The 15,700-nt window shown below is 30.6% G+C and overlaps 1 protein-coding gene across 2 annotated transcripts in view; it reads left to right on the forward strand.

The window, feature by feature from the left end:
* LOC117123997 (AF4/FMR2 family member 4-like) overlaps nucleotides 1-15,700 on the forward strand; it is a 112,860-nt gene that overhangs the window by 37,352 nt on the left and 59,808 nt on the right. The window contains exons 6-7 of one of the 2 annotated variants that reach the window (XM_033270101.1): nucleotides 916-970; nucleotides 4,772-4,820. In XM_033270101.1, coding sequence (XP_033125992.1) covers nucleotides 916-970; nucleotides 4,772-4,820 — 104 coding nt within the window. The remainder of the gene's footprint in view (nucleotides 1-915; nucleotides 971-4,771; nucleotides 4,821-15,700) is intronic. The other variant, XM_033270102.1, reaches the window with a different exon arrangement.

Raw genomic sequence — 15,700 nt, forward strand, 5'->3', positions numbered from 1 at the left:
GGTGATATACGTGTAGTGTCTGCATGTATGAATCATTGCATGTGACTTTCACACATAATGGATCCGAGAGGTTCTCGCCAAACAAAAACTGTCAGATGAGATAGCTGTAATTCTTTATGGGAGATCGGAGATAGAGCAGTTTTTTTCTTTAATATCCCTTCAACTGTAAAGAAGATCACATTACATTATATATTGGCTTGTTCAAAAGAATGTATAATGGTAGTTTGAGAGAAATTTTATGTTTTTATGTCGTCTATTTCATGCGAGTTGTATTAGCAGGTGGTTCAAAAAAGTAAAAAAAAAAAATTGTGTACATTCTAAGAAAAGTTATCCAATTTCATGGTACATTAAAGTTGATCAATCGTTCATTCAGTGATTCAACCTGAATCAAGGCTACACAAATTTACAAATAATAATAATAATAATTTATATTAAATAATATAGCTGTTACATATCGATCAACATAGAAATAAATGTATTGGTCCAACATGTAAAGTATAATTTGATTTCCATTTTCTACATACACAGATAAAAGCAACCATGAGTATATATAAAACGCAACACAATGTTAGAGAGTGAGGGGACAGAGGGAAGGGGGAATTACAACTGTTAAATAAATTACGAGAAAGTAAGATGTGTACACATTTATCTCCAATTACAGCTTCATGATGGCTTTCTGTTTTGTAATGAGTACAATATGATTGTATCTACTTTTGCCCTACTACCTTTCATTTGCTACGACCGTTGTCATAGTTATGCAAATATTTACGATGGCAAAATCAGTTGTAAGATATTTTGCAGCCGTAGTGGATCTTTCAATAAATTGTGTAAAGACGGTGATAAATGTGCTGTCTTTTGACAACAAAATGCAGTTAATGTAACTGTTTCTTTTCAATTTAATTTCTTATTTCTTAGCAGACAATCAAGACAGAATCAGGCCACTCCAGACCGGCAATGATAGCTCCACATAGTAAGTATAAACAACTTAATATTTTGACTAAAAACATTTTTGATAATTACGCATTAACCAACATTGCTTCGCCATCTTTATCGTCATCATCATCATCATTACTATTGCCAGCATTGTTGGCATAGTCATCATCATCATCATCATCATCATACTAATTGTCCTTTCACCATCATCATCATCATCGTTGGTATTGTCAGAATCATCCACATAATCACTATCATCATCATATTATTATCATTATCACCCTCATCATCACTATATCATCATCGTCATTACCAGTATCATCATCATCATCACCATCATCATTGTAATCATTATCACCATATTACCATCTTTATCACCTTAATCATTACTATATTATCACTATCATCATCATCGTAGTAAATAAAAATTATAAATAAGGTGTACTGTGAGAAAGGTTTTTCGGTACGTATCAACAGAATCGGCAAAAATGCGCTGGCCATATAACCTCTCAGTTCAGTTATTCCAATGGAAAGCCACTTTGATTTCATTGCCGTCATCATAACAAATATTCCTCCCATGCAAGTTGAAATTGGATCTTAGCAAATTCCAGTCAGAATCTTAATTCTGGCATTGAATTGGCATTTTTTCAGGTATTATTTTTCCATTTGGAAATTTTAGACATATCACACATATGTAATAGGTGGTTAACCCTGCCGAAAAGAGGATATTTTAAGATTGTTCTTCTGTCATGTCTGTAATCGATTTGTAGATGGATTTCACATGTTTGTTTTTATTACTTTGATGAGAATTTTTTTTGTCATTTGTGTTTATCTCCCTCTGATGATTCTCTGCTCCTCATGAGAATATTTTTTCCATTTCATGTTTTTCATACACACATTAGTACCTAGCTATAAAATAAAACAAATCCCAAAAAATGATTTGCCTTTTTATGGTGGTTTTAAATTAACTATGTAACATTGGACACAAAAATACAACTTGCAAATTGTTGTGGCAAAAACACTAACGAAAACTAACAATAAAAGTAATTTTTTTTTATCCAAGGCAAGACTTCTTTTATTCTTTGTTTTGCATACTTATTTTTTTAAAGATCATCGGAGGAGGGCAGAATAAAAATAAAAATAAAATTTTGTTTTCTTATTTAGCTAATGTTTTTATTTTTGCCAAAAACATCCAGATGGAGGAGAAAATAAAAATACAATTTTATTAGTGGATGTAAATTAGGATGGTTAAGTGCTTCAAATTTATATAACTGGGAAGAAATATACATATCTTACCTTTTGAGATTTCAAGGCAGCGAAGGGCATAATAAAAAATAAAGAAAAACTTTCATTTTTTTTCTGAAATTTCCACTTTCCACGGGTGCACTAATAGGCCAAAAATAACCTCATCAATATCTGTAGTCGGCGGATTCGCTAAATAATGTAAAAAAAAACTCTCGCCTAATATAGAATGAAATGTTTATAGTAAAAAAAAATTATTTTGGAATGTTGGTTGATCAACTATAAACGTTTGGCTGTAATGCCAACGAGTGCACAAGTTAGAGTCAAGGAGAGAGATTGTTTTGCGTTCAGTTCATCACTCAAGCGTGGAATTACCCTATTATTTATCAATGCTTGAACTGACCCCATTATTAAAGTATTCAACTTAAGGAACATCGGTTGTAATGACTTCCATTGGGTTGAATCCCGAATCAGGATATGGGACGCTTGTATCTGCTTCCTTAACAATTTTTTCGAATGTCAGAATCTGATTGAAGATCGTCCCTTGGTGATTGTAAATTCCAGCTAGAATACGACACTTGTGTAACTCAGCCGGGTAAACTAATATAAGGATTAACACGATAATTCTAAAATGAAAAATGAAGAAGTTTAAAATTATATCCATGTAAAAATAAAGTTATTATTATATATGACTGATTATTATTGTCGCTGCGCAAAGCTATAAAATCCAAATTTGGGATAAACAAACCTTTATGGTTTGGAATTAGCAGTTAAATAGAATTGATGAAGATCTATAAAAATTCTATGCTAATAAATTACTATACTAGGTGTTCGTTTATAGTCGAAGCTAGCAAATGAAAAATTTGTTTTTAAAATATTAAAATCTGCTTATTTACTGAAGCATTGATTTATTATATATTTCAAATTTATGTAATACATATTGAATATAAGATTAAGTATGACAGTAACTATTAATAATTACTGTTTTAATTTTTGGAATAATTATTATAATCAAATTAAAATTTGCTTAAATTACTCTATATGTATTATTAATATTACTATCATATAAAAATTATTGCGTGTTATTAAATAGCAGTGGTTGAGTTTCGGTCTCTGAACCTCGAGGTCAGGGGTTTGAACTTTCGCTATGCATTTCGCTTGGTTCTTGGACAAGGCACTTTACCTATGTTTGTCTCTCTCCACCCAGGAGTATAAATGGGTACCCGCTGGTTCACTACTGGGGAGGAAAAAAAGAAAGAAAATGGCCACCCTACCACACAATGCCAAGGCTTAGTGCGATGGGCTAACAGCTCATTGCTCTACGTCCAGTAATGAATACTACCTTTACTTTTTACCTTAATTTTTATTTTTTTTATAATTGTTTTTTTAATTATAAATTTATATTATAATAGGCCCTGTCTCTTATACACATCTAGATGTGTATAAGAGACAGATAATTTCTTCATTTTCTATACACTTTTATACCAAGGCAGTAGACAGCCTTCTACTTATAGGCTAAGCTTATATGCATATACTTATAGACAGTATCTAGAGACAACAATAATTGACATTAAATTGATGTGATTAAAAAAAAAAATCTTTTTGATTGCATTTCCTGCTTTAGCCTGTTTAAAAAAAAATAATTTAATAAGTGATTAATTTAATGTTTATTGGAATTTTGCTTTATATTCAAGCTTTTCCTGGGTATAATGGCTAGATAAATTTGAGTAGACATTTGACTTGTATGTCATATGCTTCATTGTCAATAACTATCAAACATTTTTTTTTTGTTTTTTTTGTTTGAAAAAACCTAGTTTATTTTATAAACCCTCACATGCTCTCATTATACTAAACTTCCTGTGGCATATCTAGGCATAATGACTTAATGGGCTGATGGAGGTGATGGCGTTATGGGGAAATTAAAGGAGCTAGCTGGGAGAATGGGGTGATTTTTAACACTTAATAATAATTTTTATAGCGCCTGTTATAAAATATTTGTCACTGGCACTTAAAGATATAAAAATTATTGATTTGAGATAAGTTTTAAGGAGGGTATAAGTTCGTTTCCCCTTCCCACAAAGGTTTTTTATTAGGGTGAGAGAGACACTAACTTGTTCTTTTTCAACTGTGCCCTGATCCCAACTGTTTGATAGTAAAATCCCCTTTCTAGCCCCCAAATAATGTTGTCAAGAGTGCTTAGCTGTCTGCATCCAAAAGCCTTATCTTAGGTGGCATTTGCTCTGTAGGTCTGCTCCTAGGAGAGAAGGATACAGGCTTAGAAGGAAGCAAAACAATCCTTAACAAGTAACCATAAATATACAGTACATCTAAACATAGAACTATATTACACGGTTGCTAGAATCCGATAATTGTGATAAGTTTGTGTAGAAAATAAATGCATGAGGTTGAAATAACAGAATGAAAAACAAAAATCACATAGACCAGTGGTGGTACAGATATTACGAATAATCGGAAGTATTTTTTTCTATTTTATCTTTTTAAAAAGCTTTTTAACAATTGTCCATTTATTTATGATGTTGATAATACTGTAATTAAAAATGTTCAAAGTTATGATTCTGTTCTCTTTTTATTATAGAAAAACAACCAGAACACCCAGAGAAGAATACTGACGAACAGTCAAATGAGTAAGTAATTTTTATTAAAAACTTTTTTTTTAATTTTTGAAAATTATATTTTAATTTGTCTACATTATAGATAGAAGATAGACAACTTTTATATTCTGGATACTCAACAAGTCAGTGTAAATACATTGGTCTTTCTTATTTAAAGAAAATCAGTGATGAAAATATAAACTTATCTAATTAAACTTAACTTATAAAAATGTACAGAATAATCATTAAAATACAATTCAATACAAGTAAAGAAATTTATGGAATCATGTTTTGAAAAATTTTAGTCAGCGAATTAATATTGCTACGAATATCATTCTGTAGACAATTTAATACTAATAATAGTAAAGAAATTAATGGAATCAAGTTTTGAAAAATGTTAAATTCAGAGAATGAATATTGCGATATCATTTTGTAGAAGGATCATTTCAAAGTTTAACAAAACGATATTTTTTTTTTTTTTTTTCCACATACAAAAACTTGGCTTAAAAGAAGATGTAGTCTCTGATACAGTGTAACATTAGACCGGATAAATGTAGGCAATCTTGGCGAGTTTAGCCGAAATGTCAGAATTTTTGTCAAACATTAAACAGATTCATTTCTTTCTCCCATGACATCAGGGCAGATGGTAATTTTTCACGTAGTACATTGCTAACACGATGTCTCAGAAACTGACAGTCTAGGCAACTGGGCTTCATGCCTTTTGTCTTAGGTTGGAGTGTACACTTAGCTAGGCTCCTGTTAGGTGACAGTCTAAGCCTTCCATCGGGCTTCACATCAACGGCTTGAAAGATAGGTAGGACAATCCGCCACTGGACAATTCTGATAAGTTGTTAAATATCATAACAGGTAAATGGGATTAATTCACTATTGACAATTCTTAGTCCATATGTTAAAATAATAAATTTAAAAAATTATAAAAAATAATTAAATTTTAAATAAATAAGAATTAAGTGAAATAAATTTTTCCTAATCCTAGTAATTAGTAGATTAAACATGGAATAATGAACTTTCTTTTTTAAAAGACTAGGATTATCCTTTCCGGTAATTTTAACCAAGTTTTTGTGTCATTTGAATGTTAAAAATTCAGAAGTATCAAAGTTTCAATATTTCAAATTATACAAAACTAAAAGTTCAAAAGTGAAATAAAAAGAAAACAACATCAAATAGCAAAAACTAATTAGTTCCCTTGGCTAGTATGTGGCATAGTGTTCATTTTTATTTATAGTTCTTTTTCTGTACTGAAGTGAAGTATTATATCAAATTAAAGTAAATTTCAGACATATCAAATTGACCACCCCTTTACTCATAAAAACATCCCCTACGCTGTAAATGACAAATTAAATCAAGACTTTATTTTTAATAACATATTGCATTAACAGCACATAGAAAAGTTGCATTTGCAATATAGGAAGTGGATGAACCAAAAGTGCATACCATGCATTGAGTGTACTAATATGGATTCAAAATTGATGTATAATTTATCTTGTGATAAATCAAGTATTTCCTTACAGTGTTCAAAATTATCATGTTTTTGATGGCAATGCAACCTTTTTTGTCCCTTTCATTTCTTTTTTTCAAACCAATACATCATTATTATCACTTCTACTAAATAAAATTCTCACTCATGTTGTTTCAAAGTTTATGAGAATGTTCCCCCTCTAGCGGCAAACATGACAAATTATTTTGTTAAAAAGAGGTAAACCAACTTGATGTATCTATTTTGAATGCATTTCAATATATTTAAAGTACACATGCTTCGTAGAAGGTGATCGCCCTCGTTAGGTCGTTGACATTAATAAATCTTCGACTTGCATGTTGCCATTTGGAGTTGTGTAGTAAGTCTTATTGTGATACAGGTTGTGTTACAACTTCCACCCAAATGGGTGTGGTCCCAGAATCATTAAAAAAAATAAAAATGATAAACAAAATCAGTAAGAATAAACGATTGACAATACAGCTCTCCTTCCAATTAAGGACCACTGTTGAGAATAGGGTTTCGATGATCTTTAGTAGTTTTGGTCTCTAATTAGAATAATAAAGATGAAACACATTTGTTAATTCAGGACTACAGAAAAGTGGTCTTTAATTAGAGGTGGTCATTAATTGGATTGGTCTTAACTTAGAGGGGCCTTTACCTAGAGGGATACCTATATTTTAATGTGTGTTATTAGAAATCTGCAATGTGTGATTTATGATGTACTGGTAATTACATTTGAATTATAATTATTTTTGTTTAAATTAAATAATTTAATATTAACAATATAAACATACAATGATTCTATTGAAATTCACATGTTGTGCAGTGTATTTTGATTGGATAATAAGTGATAAAATGTTGTGGTTTTGAACTCATTACAGTACCATACATCATGCTATGCTAACATTTGTTAAATGTTATAGCGCCCTCTGTTGGTGCAGAAATAAATGTTCACCTTTTAGCTATCTAAAAAAGAATTTGAAATTTTAATATATTTTTGATTTATTTAGTTGTCATTTTAGTTTATCGTCTCCATTAATGATTTTGAAATGTAAGAAAAAAAACATCAATTTTTCATGGGGAAAAAAGTTAATAAACAGACAATAATACGTTCATATCCAATAAAATTTCTCAGAGGCATATAACATTGCATACTCTAAAATTTATAGTTAGCATGTTTTCAATTAAACAACCATCAATACAAATTTAGAATAATGGGATGGGCTTTTTAAATGTATTATACATTTTAAAAAGCCCCTCTCCCTACCTTAACATTATTTGTAGAAAGATCAATCAACCATTTTTAATACATTCTAGCAAGTATTCTCATATAAAATGAAACTTTTAATTGGAACTTAATTATATGAGAAAATTGGCAGAAATTGAAAGGTATAGTGTTGCTATTTTTAGAACATTTTTGCAATTAATATGGTAACTTTTACAGATGTCATTTGTATTGCCATGGATACCATAATGTCAAGTTTTATTGAGATCAATATTATTGAATGCCTAATTACTGTAGAAAGACGTGACTATACAAATGTCAGGATCTTTATTTTCATAGGTGATAAGTAGCTAATTAGCATAACCCACAGATGATAGGTAGCTAATTTGCATATTTTGGGTTATGAGTAGCTAATTAGCATAATTATAAATGATGAGTATATTATTAGCATAATTTATAGATTATATGCAGCCAATTAGCATAAATCCTTAGGTGATGAGAATCAAATTTACATAATCCATAGTTAATGAGCAGCTAATTAGCTTAACCACAGTTAATAAATAGTTAATTAGCATATTCCCTGGTGGTAATAGCTAATTAGCATAATAATTGGTGATGATAAGCAGCTAATTATCATATCTCATATGTGTGATAAGAAGCTGGTTAGAATAAATCTTTAAATTGTAACCAGCAAGTTAGCTTTACCCATTAGCGATAAACAGCTAATTAGAATAGTTACAGACAATAAGCAAGTAATTATTGTAGCCACAGGTAATTGAGAATGATGAATTAGAGTGAGGGCAACATTTGAGTTGTATAATCGGTTATTCACGTTATCTAAAGCAGGACGGGGTGGTACATTGGAATTGTTCCTGTATGAAATCTGACTGAACATAATTAGCGATTGGCTCAGCAGATTTCGCTGCATGCATATATTATGAACAACTTGATCATGTGTGCTCAAATACAAGTCTTTACTTGATCAAATAATAACTAAATACAATAATATGTTTTTATTAAAAAATGAACTGTCTGTTAAGTTATTAAACTATAATTCATTATTGGATATCTTTATTATTTATCGCTTAATTCAAAATTTTAAAGAGAGTAAATATTTTCTGTATTATACAGTTACCACTTATGGATTCTTTAAGAACACCCTTAAATTGACTTGTAGGCATGAATTATTACATGGTATTTCGTAGAAAAAATGCATTTTGAGGCTTAGGGAGTGGATTTGTTTCTGGTCATGAGGAGGACTTCTTCCCAGGATCTTTGGATTGAAAGCAAGGCACCATAACCACCAAGTCACAGCTGTAGTCATAAATTACTTGTACATCATTTAAAAATCGTGGCTGTAAACTACTTGTAACTATTTAACAATTAAAACTAATACATAAAAGCAATTTAAGATTCAGATTTCTTTATTCTGTCCAAAAGGAAATTACAGTACGTTCAGAAAAGCATCGCAGAAAAAATTTTTAATAACACTGTGTTTTTGTAAAGCTCTGTCCAGACCATCAACATACCTAAATATGGTCATGATGACATCACATCATGACCATATATAGGCACATCATGACTATATATGGGCATACAACAGTTTTTTGTCAAAGAAAATTTGAACAAATTTGAATTCAAGTAAACTCATCCATTCCCTGCAGAAAAATAAAAAAATTGGGTCTTTTTTTTTTGTAATTTTGTTTTGATCTTTTACTAATTACTTTTTTCATTCAGCTATTAGTTCTCTTCACATTTTGTTTATTTTTAGTACATCTTAGGCGTCATTGCCACCTCTTCAGAAGACAACCAAGTTTTAGATTCATCATCTTTGATCCAAACAAACCTGACTTTATGTTCCGTAAAATTATTCCTGAGAAATCCATTGGCGTATTCGTCATGTAAAATGAATGTAACGTGCCTTCCTTTCCTACAACCACTCATTAAGATGAAGTCAATTATGGTTATTTTTATCATCATACATACAATTTTACAAGGAAAATTAGTTACAGTTTGTTAAGCCTTGATAAATTACATTTCTCCAAAATATCATAGTCCTTTAGATAAATCAGTATTAATGATTATTATTATTTTTTATGATACACTTTTACGACTAAATATATCGTGTGATGGTTATGTATTATACGTGATTTTTATGGCGACGTGACGCTTAGAGAGAATAGTTGAATTTGGTTGTGCATTAAGGAATTGTGTAAAGCTAAATATAGTGTCTTTGAGAAAAGCTAAAGCAATTAAGTCAATGTCAGTGAACAAGTTAATATCCCCAGTAAATCTAAATTATTTCTTTTGTGGACTAGAAACTTTAAAGTTCACTTTATCTCAAATCAGATATGGAGACGGTTTATATAATTTGTAATCATTTAAATGCGAGTAAAAATTCTGAAATATTTTATGTCGTGTACTCCTAATCAAAATTTTCTTGCAAGGCCAAATAATATACAAAACATGTTTTCTATTCTGTTTTTTGTGGGTTTTTTTTCAGATATCGTATATTTTTAAATATCAAGTGAATTTTTTTTAATTCTTGAATATTTTAATATCTTCTACTCCTACTCAAAATTTTTGCGCAAGGCCAAATAAAATATGAAACATGTTTTATATTATTTTTTTTCTATATTGTATTCATTTTATTTCAAAGGGGCAAGTTACAGCCTTTCTTTTTTCTTTTTATAATGAATGTAAACCAATTAAGTCTTATACACTTGGTTGAAATAATACTAAAGGGTCTCCAATTTTGGTAAATTTTGTCTTGTTTGATTTGATTTCAATTTATCCGGAAAATCACAACTTCAAAGATCATTTGAACTACTTAATCTACTATTAAGTAAAAATAATTTTGAAGAATTAATTAGACATTTTAAAAAAAATGTGTGGATAACCCAAAAACCTCAAACAGCTTATTTCCATTGGGGGTCTCTCATTAATAATAATATTAAATAGATTAAATGGCCAGATATAATAATAAGTAATAGCAGAGATTTATAAATATACATCCTTAGTACCATATTATTAATGTTTATCTCCATGTAATATATCAAATTACAATACTAATAAAATGTTAATTATTTGTAATAAGGTTGACAAGATTGCTGCAAGCTCACACAAAATATATATTTGTGAACAGCAGTTCTATTACCATAATGTATCTGAAATTCAGATTGCAGCAAATTTGCATATCGTTAAATGGCTGAATTTTACTTGATCAATAACTGTATATCAAATCGCTTCGTTAATGAGATATTGTGCAGTTTAAATTTATTGACTTTCCCACATCTTGTTCCAGATCAGCTATAGTTCAACATGAACGAAAATGACAAATAAGTCGTCGTTTTAGTTAATTTAAACATTTTTTTTTTTAAATTATTTTAGTTTTATTCTTTCATTCACTGTGTACATTTCAATAAAAGTGTACTAGTCCCTAATGGTTGATGTTTTTTTCTGGACAAGGTTAAAAATATTTATTTGAAAAAACCAAGCAGCAGAAGTTCCAGTGCATTCATAAACAGAATATTTAAAATGATATGCACATAATACCTATAGATAAATTTTTAAATTATATACAAATAAATCAGAAAAGAAATTATTATATTGATGATAAATATGTATTAAAAAAAAATATTGAAAATAATAATTCGTAATTCATCCCATAATTTTATATTCATCCACATACTTATACCTGGTAACTTAAGCACATACTAATTAAGATAATGCTAACAATGATATACCACAGCATACCTTATGCTGGTTATTATAATAGTTGAATTGCATAAGTAGAAAGGTTGAAGTCTTTTAGTGCTACAGTACTCTTAAAATTATCCCTTTGTGACTGACAGCTTGTAATGCTAGAAGGTGAAGGCCAAATCCTATTACTCTATATTATAGGCCTAGCTTTCTTATCAGTGCTATGAAGGAACATTTTTGATTTGATAGGAAATTAGGTCCCTGTGTGTTTTCTTGATGATTGGCCAATTGCAAGATGTTTAGCAAAGATGTTTGACCAGTTACAAGGTGCTTAGCAAGATCGGAGATTCTCTTTCATACGATTTCAATAGGGTCTGTGATAGAATAATCACTAAATAAGTTCCTTGTAGAATGGTTAACCAGTTTCAAATGATTTGTGCGATGATTGGCCAGTTGCAAGTTGCTTGGTGAGATGATTGGCTAGTTGCAAGTTACTTAGTGAGATGGTTGGCCAGTTGCAAGTTGCTTGTTGGGTTGATTGGCTAGTTACAAGTTACTTAGTGAGGTGGTTGGCCAGTTGCAAGTTTCTTAGTGAGATGATTGGCCAGTTGCAAGTTTCTTAGTGAGATGATTGGCCAGTTGCAAGTTGCTTGGTGAGATGATTGCCAGTTGCAGGTTTCTTGTTGAGATGATTGGCCAGTTGCAAGTTGCTTGTTGAGTTGATTGGCAAGTTGCTTGGCAAAATGATTGGCCAGTTGCAAGTTAATTAGTAAGATTATTGGCCAGTTGCCTAGTGAGATAATTGGCAAGGTGCAACTTGATTAATGAAATGATTGATGAGTTGCTAATTCTTAAGTAATATGATTGTCCAACAGTTGCAAGTTATTATGATGATGACTGATCAGTTGGAAATTACTTCATAAAATGATTTTCCAGTTGCAATTTGCTTGGTGAGATGATTGACCAGTTGCACCTTGATTAATGAGATGATTGACTAGTTGCTAATTGTTCAGTAATGTAATTGTCCAAATAGTTGATTAGCCAGTAGCAAAGTGGCATTTCCCTAACCTATTTTACACAGAATTACATTTTTTTTTTGTATTTTTGATAAAATTGAACGAGTCTTGAAACTTCATAGTTGGCAACAACTCAGCTTATTGTCTTTTTCATGCCAAGTATATGGTCAATATGATTAGATACTTTAGTTCCAAAGTTTTTTGGCAAGATGGAGATGTTTTACTAGTTTCTGGATTGTCCTGTCATTTTAAGTTCAGCACAAATTACAACACTTCCGTAGTTAAATTGTTTTAAAGTGTAAATAATAATGTGCAAAAGTTGCTAAGGTCCTTGGTAGCTGTGATGTTCTGTTGCCTCGATTATTGTGATTTATCGCTCACTTTACTGGCGAGAACCTCACAAGTTTATTGTCATTAAATTGAATTCAATTGGCAACCATTTATACAGGTCATTGACATCAAAGTTGAAAGCTCTAACCTTACAAGGTAAACAACCTCAGTAGTGAGAAAATTTGGTGTCATGATCTTGTAGATACAACATTAGTTGAGTATGTGATAAATGTGAAAGTCATACTGTTAATGGGATAGCCAGATTATACTGCCAATAAGCCATCTATGTATCATATCATAACATTGCAGATTAATGTTCTTAATGCTATTTCCTGACCAGTGGTATTACCAAGGATAAATGACTACTGTGGATAATTGAGGCAGTCCCTGGATAATTATATTTTCAAAGACATAATAGGATTAATACGGGCTCATACATGACCATGTAAAGCTACCAATTTTAAGACACTACCAACCTAAATAAATTGAGAAAATCTTTGAATTTATCGGTTTGTAAAAAAATCACACAAGTTATCAACTTAGAATAAGTTACAGAGGAAAAAATATACTTTTCCGTGGTTTACAGATATTTCACTACATAAGTAAAATAGGGGGGGAAATGTAACGAATGTAATTAGTAAATTTATTATTAAAGGATATCTCTCATTAAACTTGATTACTTAAACCATTTACATACTGGTACCAGTATAAATATAAATTAAAACCTTTGACAGGGACGTTATTCATCTGTACATATTTTACAGAAATATTATCCTTTGCTCCTTAGAAGACAAGACTGGATTGGAACAATTTTTCAAAAACATGTTCTTCTTAAAGATGACCTAATTAGGACTCAGAATAGTGCAGATTATTTGTTTAGTTGGTAATGGTTATTTGTTTATTTTAGAAAATTTTTCAAGAGGTTGTATTACATTGCTAATCATTTATGGCATACAAAGTCATTTTATAAACATTTACGTCATTTTAAATATAGATCAATCTATGTTTAAAGAAGATAGAATAAAATACTAAATAAGGTTACAAAACATATCATTATTGTATAAGAAAAATGCAAAAAAAAAAAATAAAATAGAACAATAGAAGTTAAAGGATATGTACTGAAATAGGTCAAAAAACAATGTTTAATACAATGTATTATTTTATAATTACAAACAATAAAAATTGAACTGTAAAAGGTGAACTTTTGAGAGACACTGTCAGTACGTGATTGACAGGTTCTTGCCCCTAGCAGTTTTACTGAAGATTTTGTAATATCACTGGCACTGATTCACGCACTTAGTTCGTAAGATATTCACCTTGTTATCACACGATACTAGCTTCGATTTTATGATCTTACAGTTGATTTTTACCACGTCGTTTCCAGAAATTTAAAGAAACTCCTGCGATGTTAATTTTTTTTTTTTTGTACTGAAGAAATAAAATAACATTTTCCTTGTACACTTCTAGTGTTTTATTACATTTCACATAAGATTATTGTCTCTGACAATCTAATTTTCTTATCAGTATCGCCATCAAGTTGACGAGATTTGTCATTCCAGGTCATAAATCTTAGTCATACCTTGATGAAAAATGAAGAAAACTCGCTTTTGAGAATGTAACAAAATTGTCAGTAAATTTTTAGTACTAGAGAGAATTATCAAAACAGTCCTGAAGTTGTTTTAGTGAACTGTTTCAATTGATTGATCAATATTGACATTAATTTTTTTTTTTTACATTTTATTCCTTTAATCATTCATTTATTCATATATTTATTTAAACCATGGGGTGACCTTCCACATATAACACGCCATAAAGATATATTATTTTTTTAAATATTTAAAATTTATATTTAATATTATTTTTACAAACCAGCTAGATAAAATGACAATTAAATGAAACTTAATACATAAGCATAATACATTTGAAAACAATAAAGTAGTATATAATTTATAAGGTGGTAATCAATAAAGATGGTGTTTCTAATTGATATGAATATTTTAAAGATGATGTTTCTAATTGCAAATTATAAGTTGGCATTGTTATTTTCATCTCTTTTAATTTTATGTTTTGTAAAATTTTACTTTTTGTTTTGCTACATTATATCTCATGATGTTAATATTGAATTTGAAAGACAGTGTCCTGTAGCATTCAGGTTTAAGCATTAATAATTCAATTATAGAATATTGTAGAACAAGTTCATTGCATAGGACCCCTTCTCAAGGTCATATAAGCTGCAGTCAAAGTCATGATGCTGGCAATGACAGTGAGGGGTACACCCTGGGGATTTGATATGACCCTGCAAATTTCAAACTTGTCAAATATTAAAAACCTACATAATCATATAAAATATAATACACGTAATAATATTTGCAAGATTTGAACAGGTGGTATTCCTAGGATATTCTTAGGTCTAGATTTATATTTTGAAATCTTATAATTTTTCTAAATATAGCACAATTAGGTTAGTTGACAAGGACTGTTTATAGTTTGGCGGTAGCTGAGGGTAGTGGTGACACATGCAGGTCGATAAGTTCCCACTATTTTTTGTGGCCTGTGGTTATTAGGAGAGGAGATGATTGTGAATGTGCAGGCCTGTATCCAGGGAGGTTTTTATGGTTTGGTAGAACCCCCTTTTCTAGCAAACCCCCATTTTTCTTGCGAAACCCCCTCTTTAAATTTCCCAAATAAGTCCTCCAACCCAACTAATGCACTGCAGACTCACCCAGACAAAGACATTTTCAAACATATCTGCTTTTATATTATTATTTAGACCCATAAAGCACAAAAATCCTCTTGCTTTGGGGGTTTCGCCGATCCCACTGGGGCTTCGACTGCTGCGAACCTCGCGCCCAGAAGCCCCCCCCCCCTTGGAAGAACCTGACTATGGGCCTGATGTGGTTACAGTATCAGTTTGCTTGAACTATTGATTATAATATCCTGTAAACCCACAGTTTTCTCCACTCAGGTCGGCAAACTGGTGAAATGAGGATGAGAGAATGAGGTGGAATAATGTGTGGATTAAGAGGATAGTTGAGAGAATGAGGGCATGCTTTGGGATATAATAATAATAATAATAATAATAATAATAGGTGGATTTATATAGCGCAAATAAACGAGGTCTCTATGCGCTGGGGACTAGATG

Source organism: Anneissia japonica, unplaced genomic scaffold, assembly GCF_011630105.1.
Source record: "Anneissia japonica isolate Jap-2015-1 unplaced genomic scaffold, ASM1163010v1 scaffold981_len364101_cov180, whole genome shotgun sequence".
NCBI lineage: Eukaryota > Metazoa > Echinodermata > Crinoidea > Comatulida > Comatulidae > Anneissia > Anneissia japonica.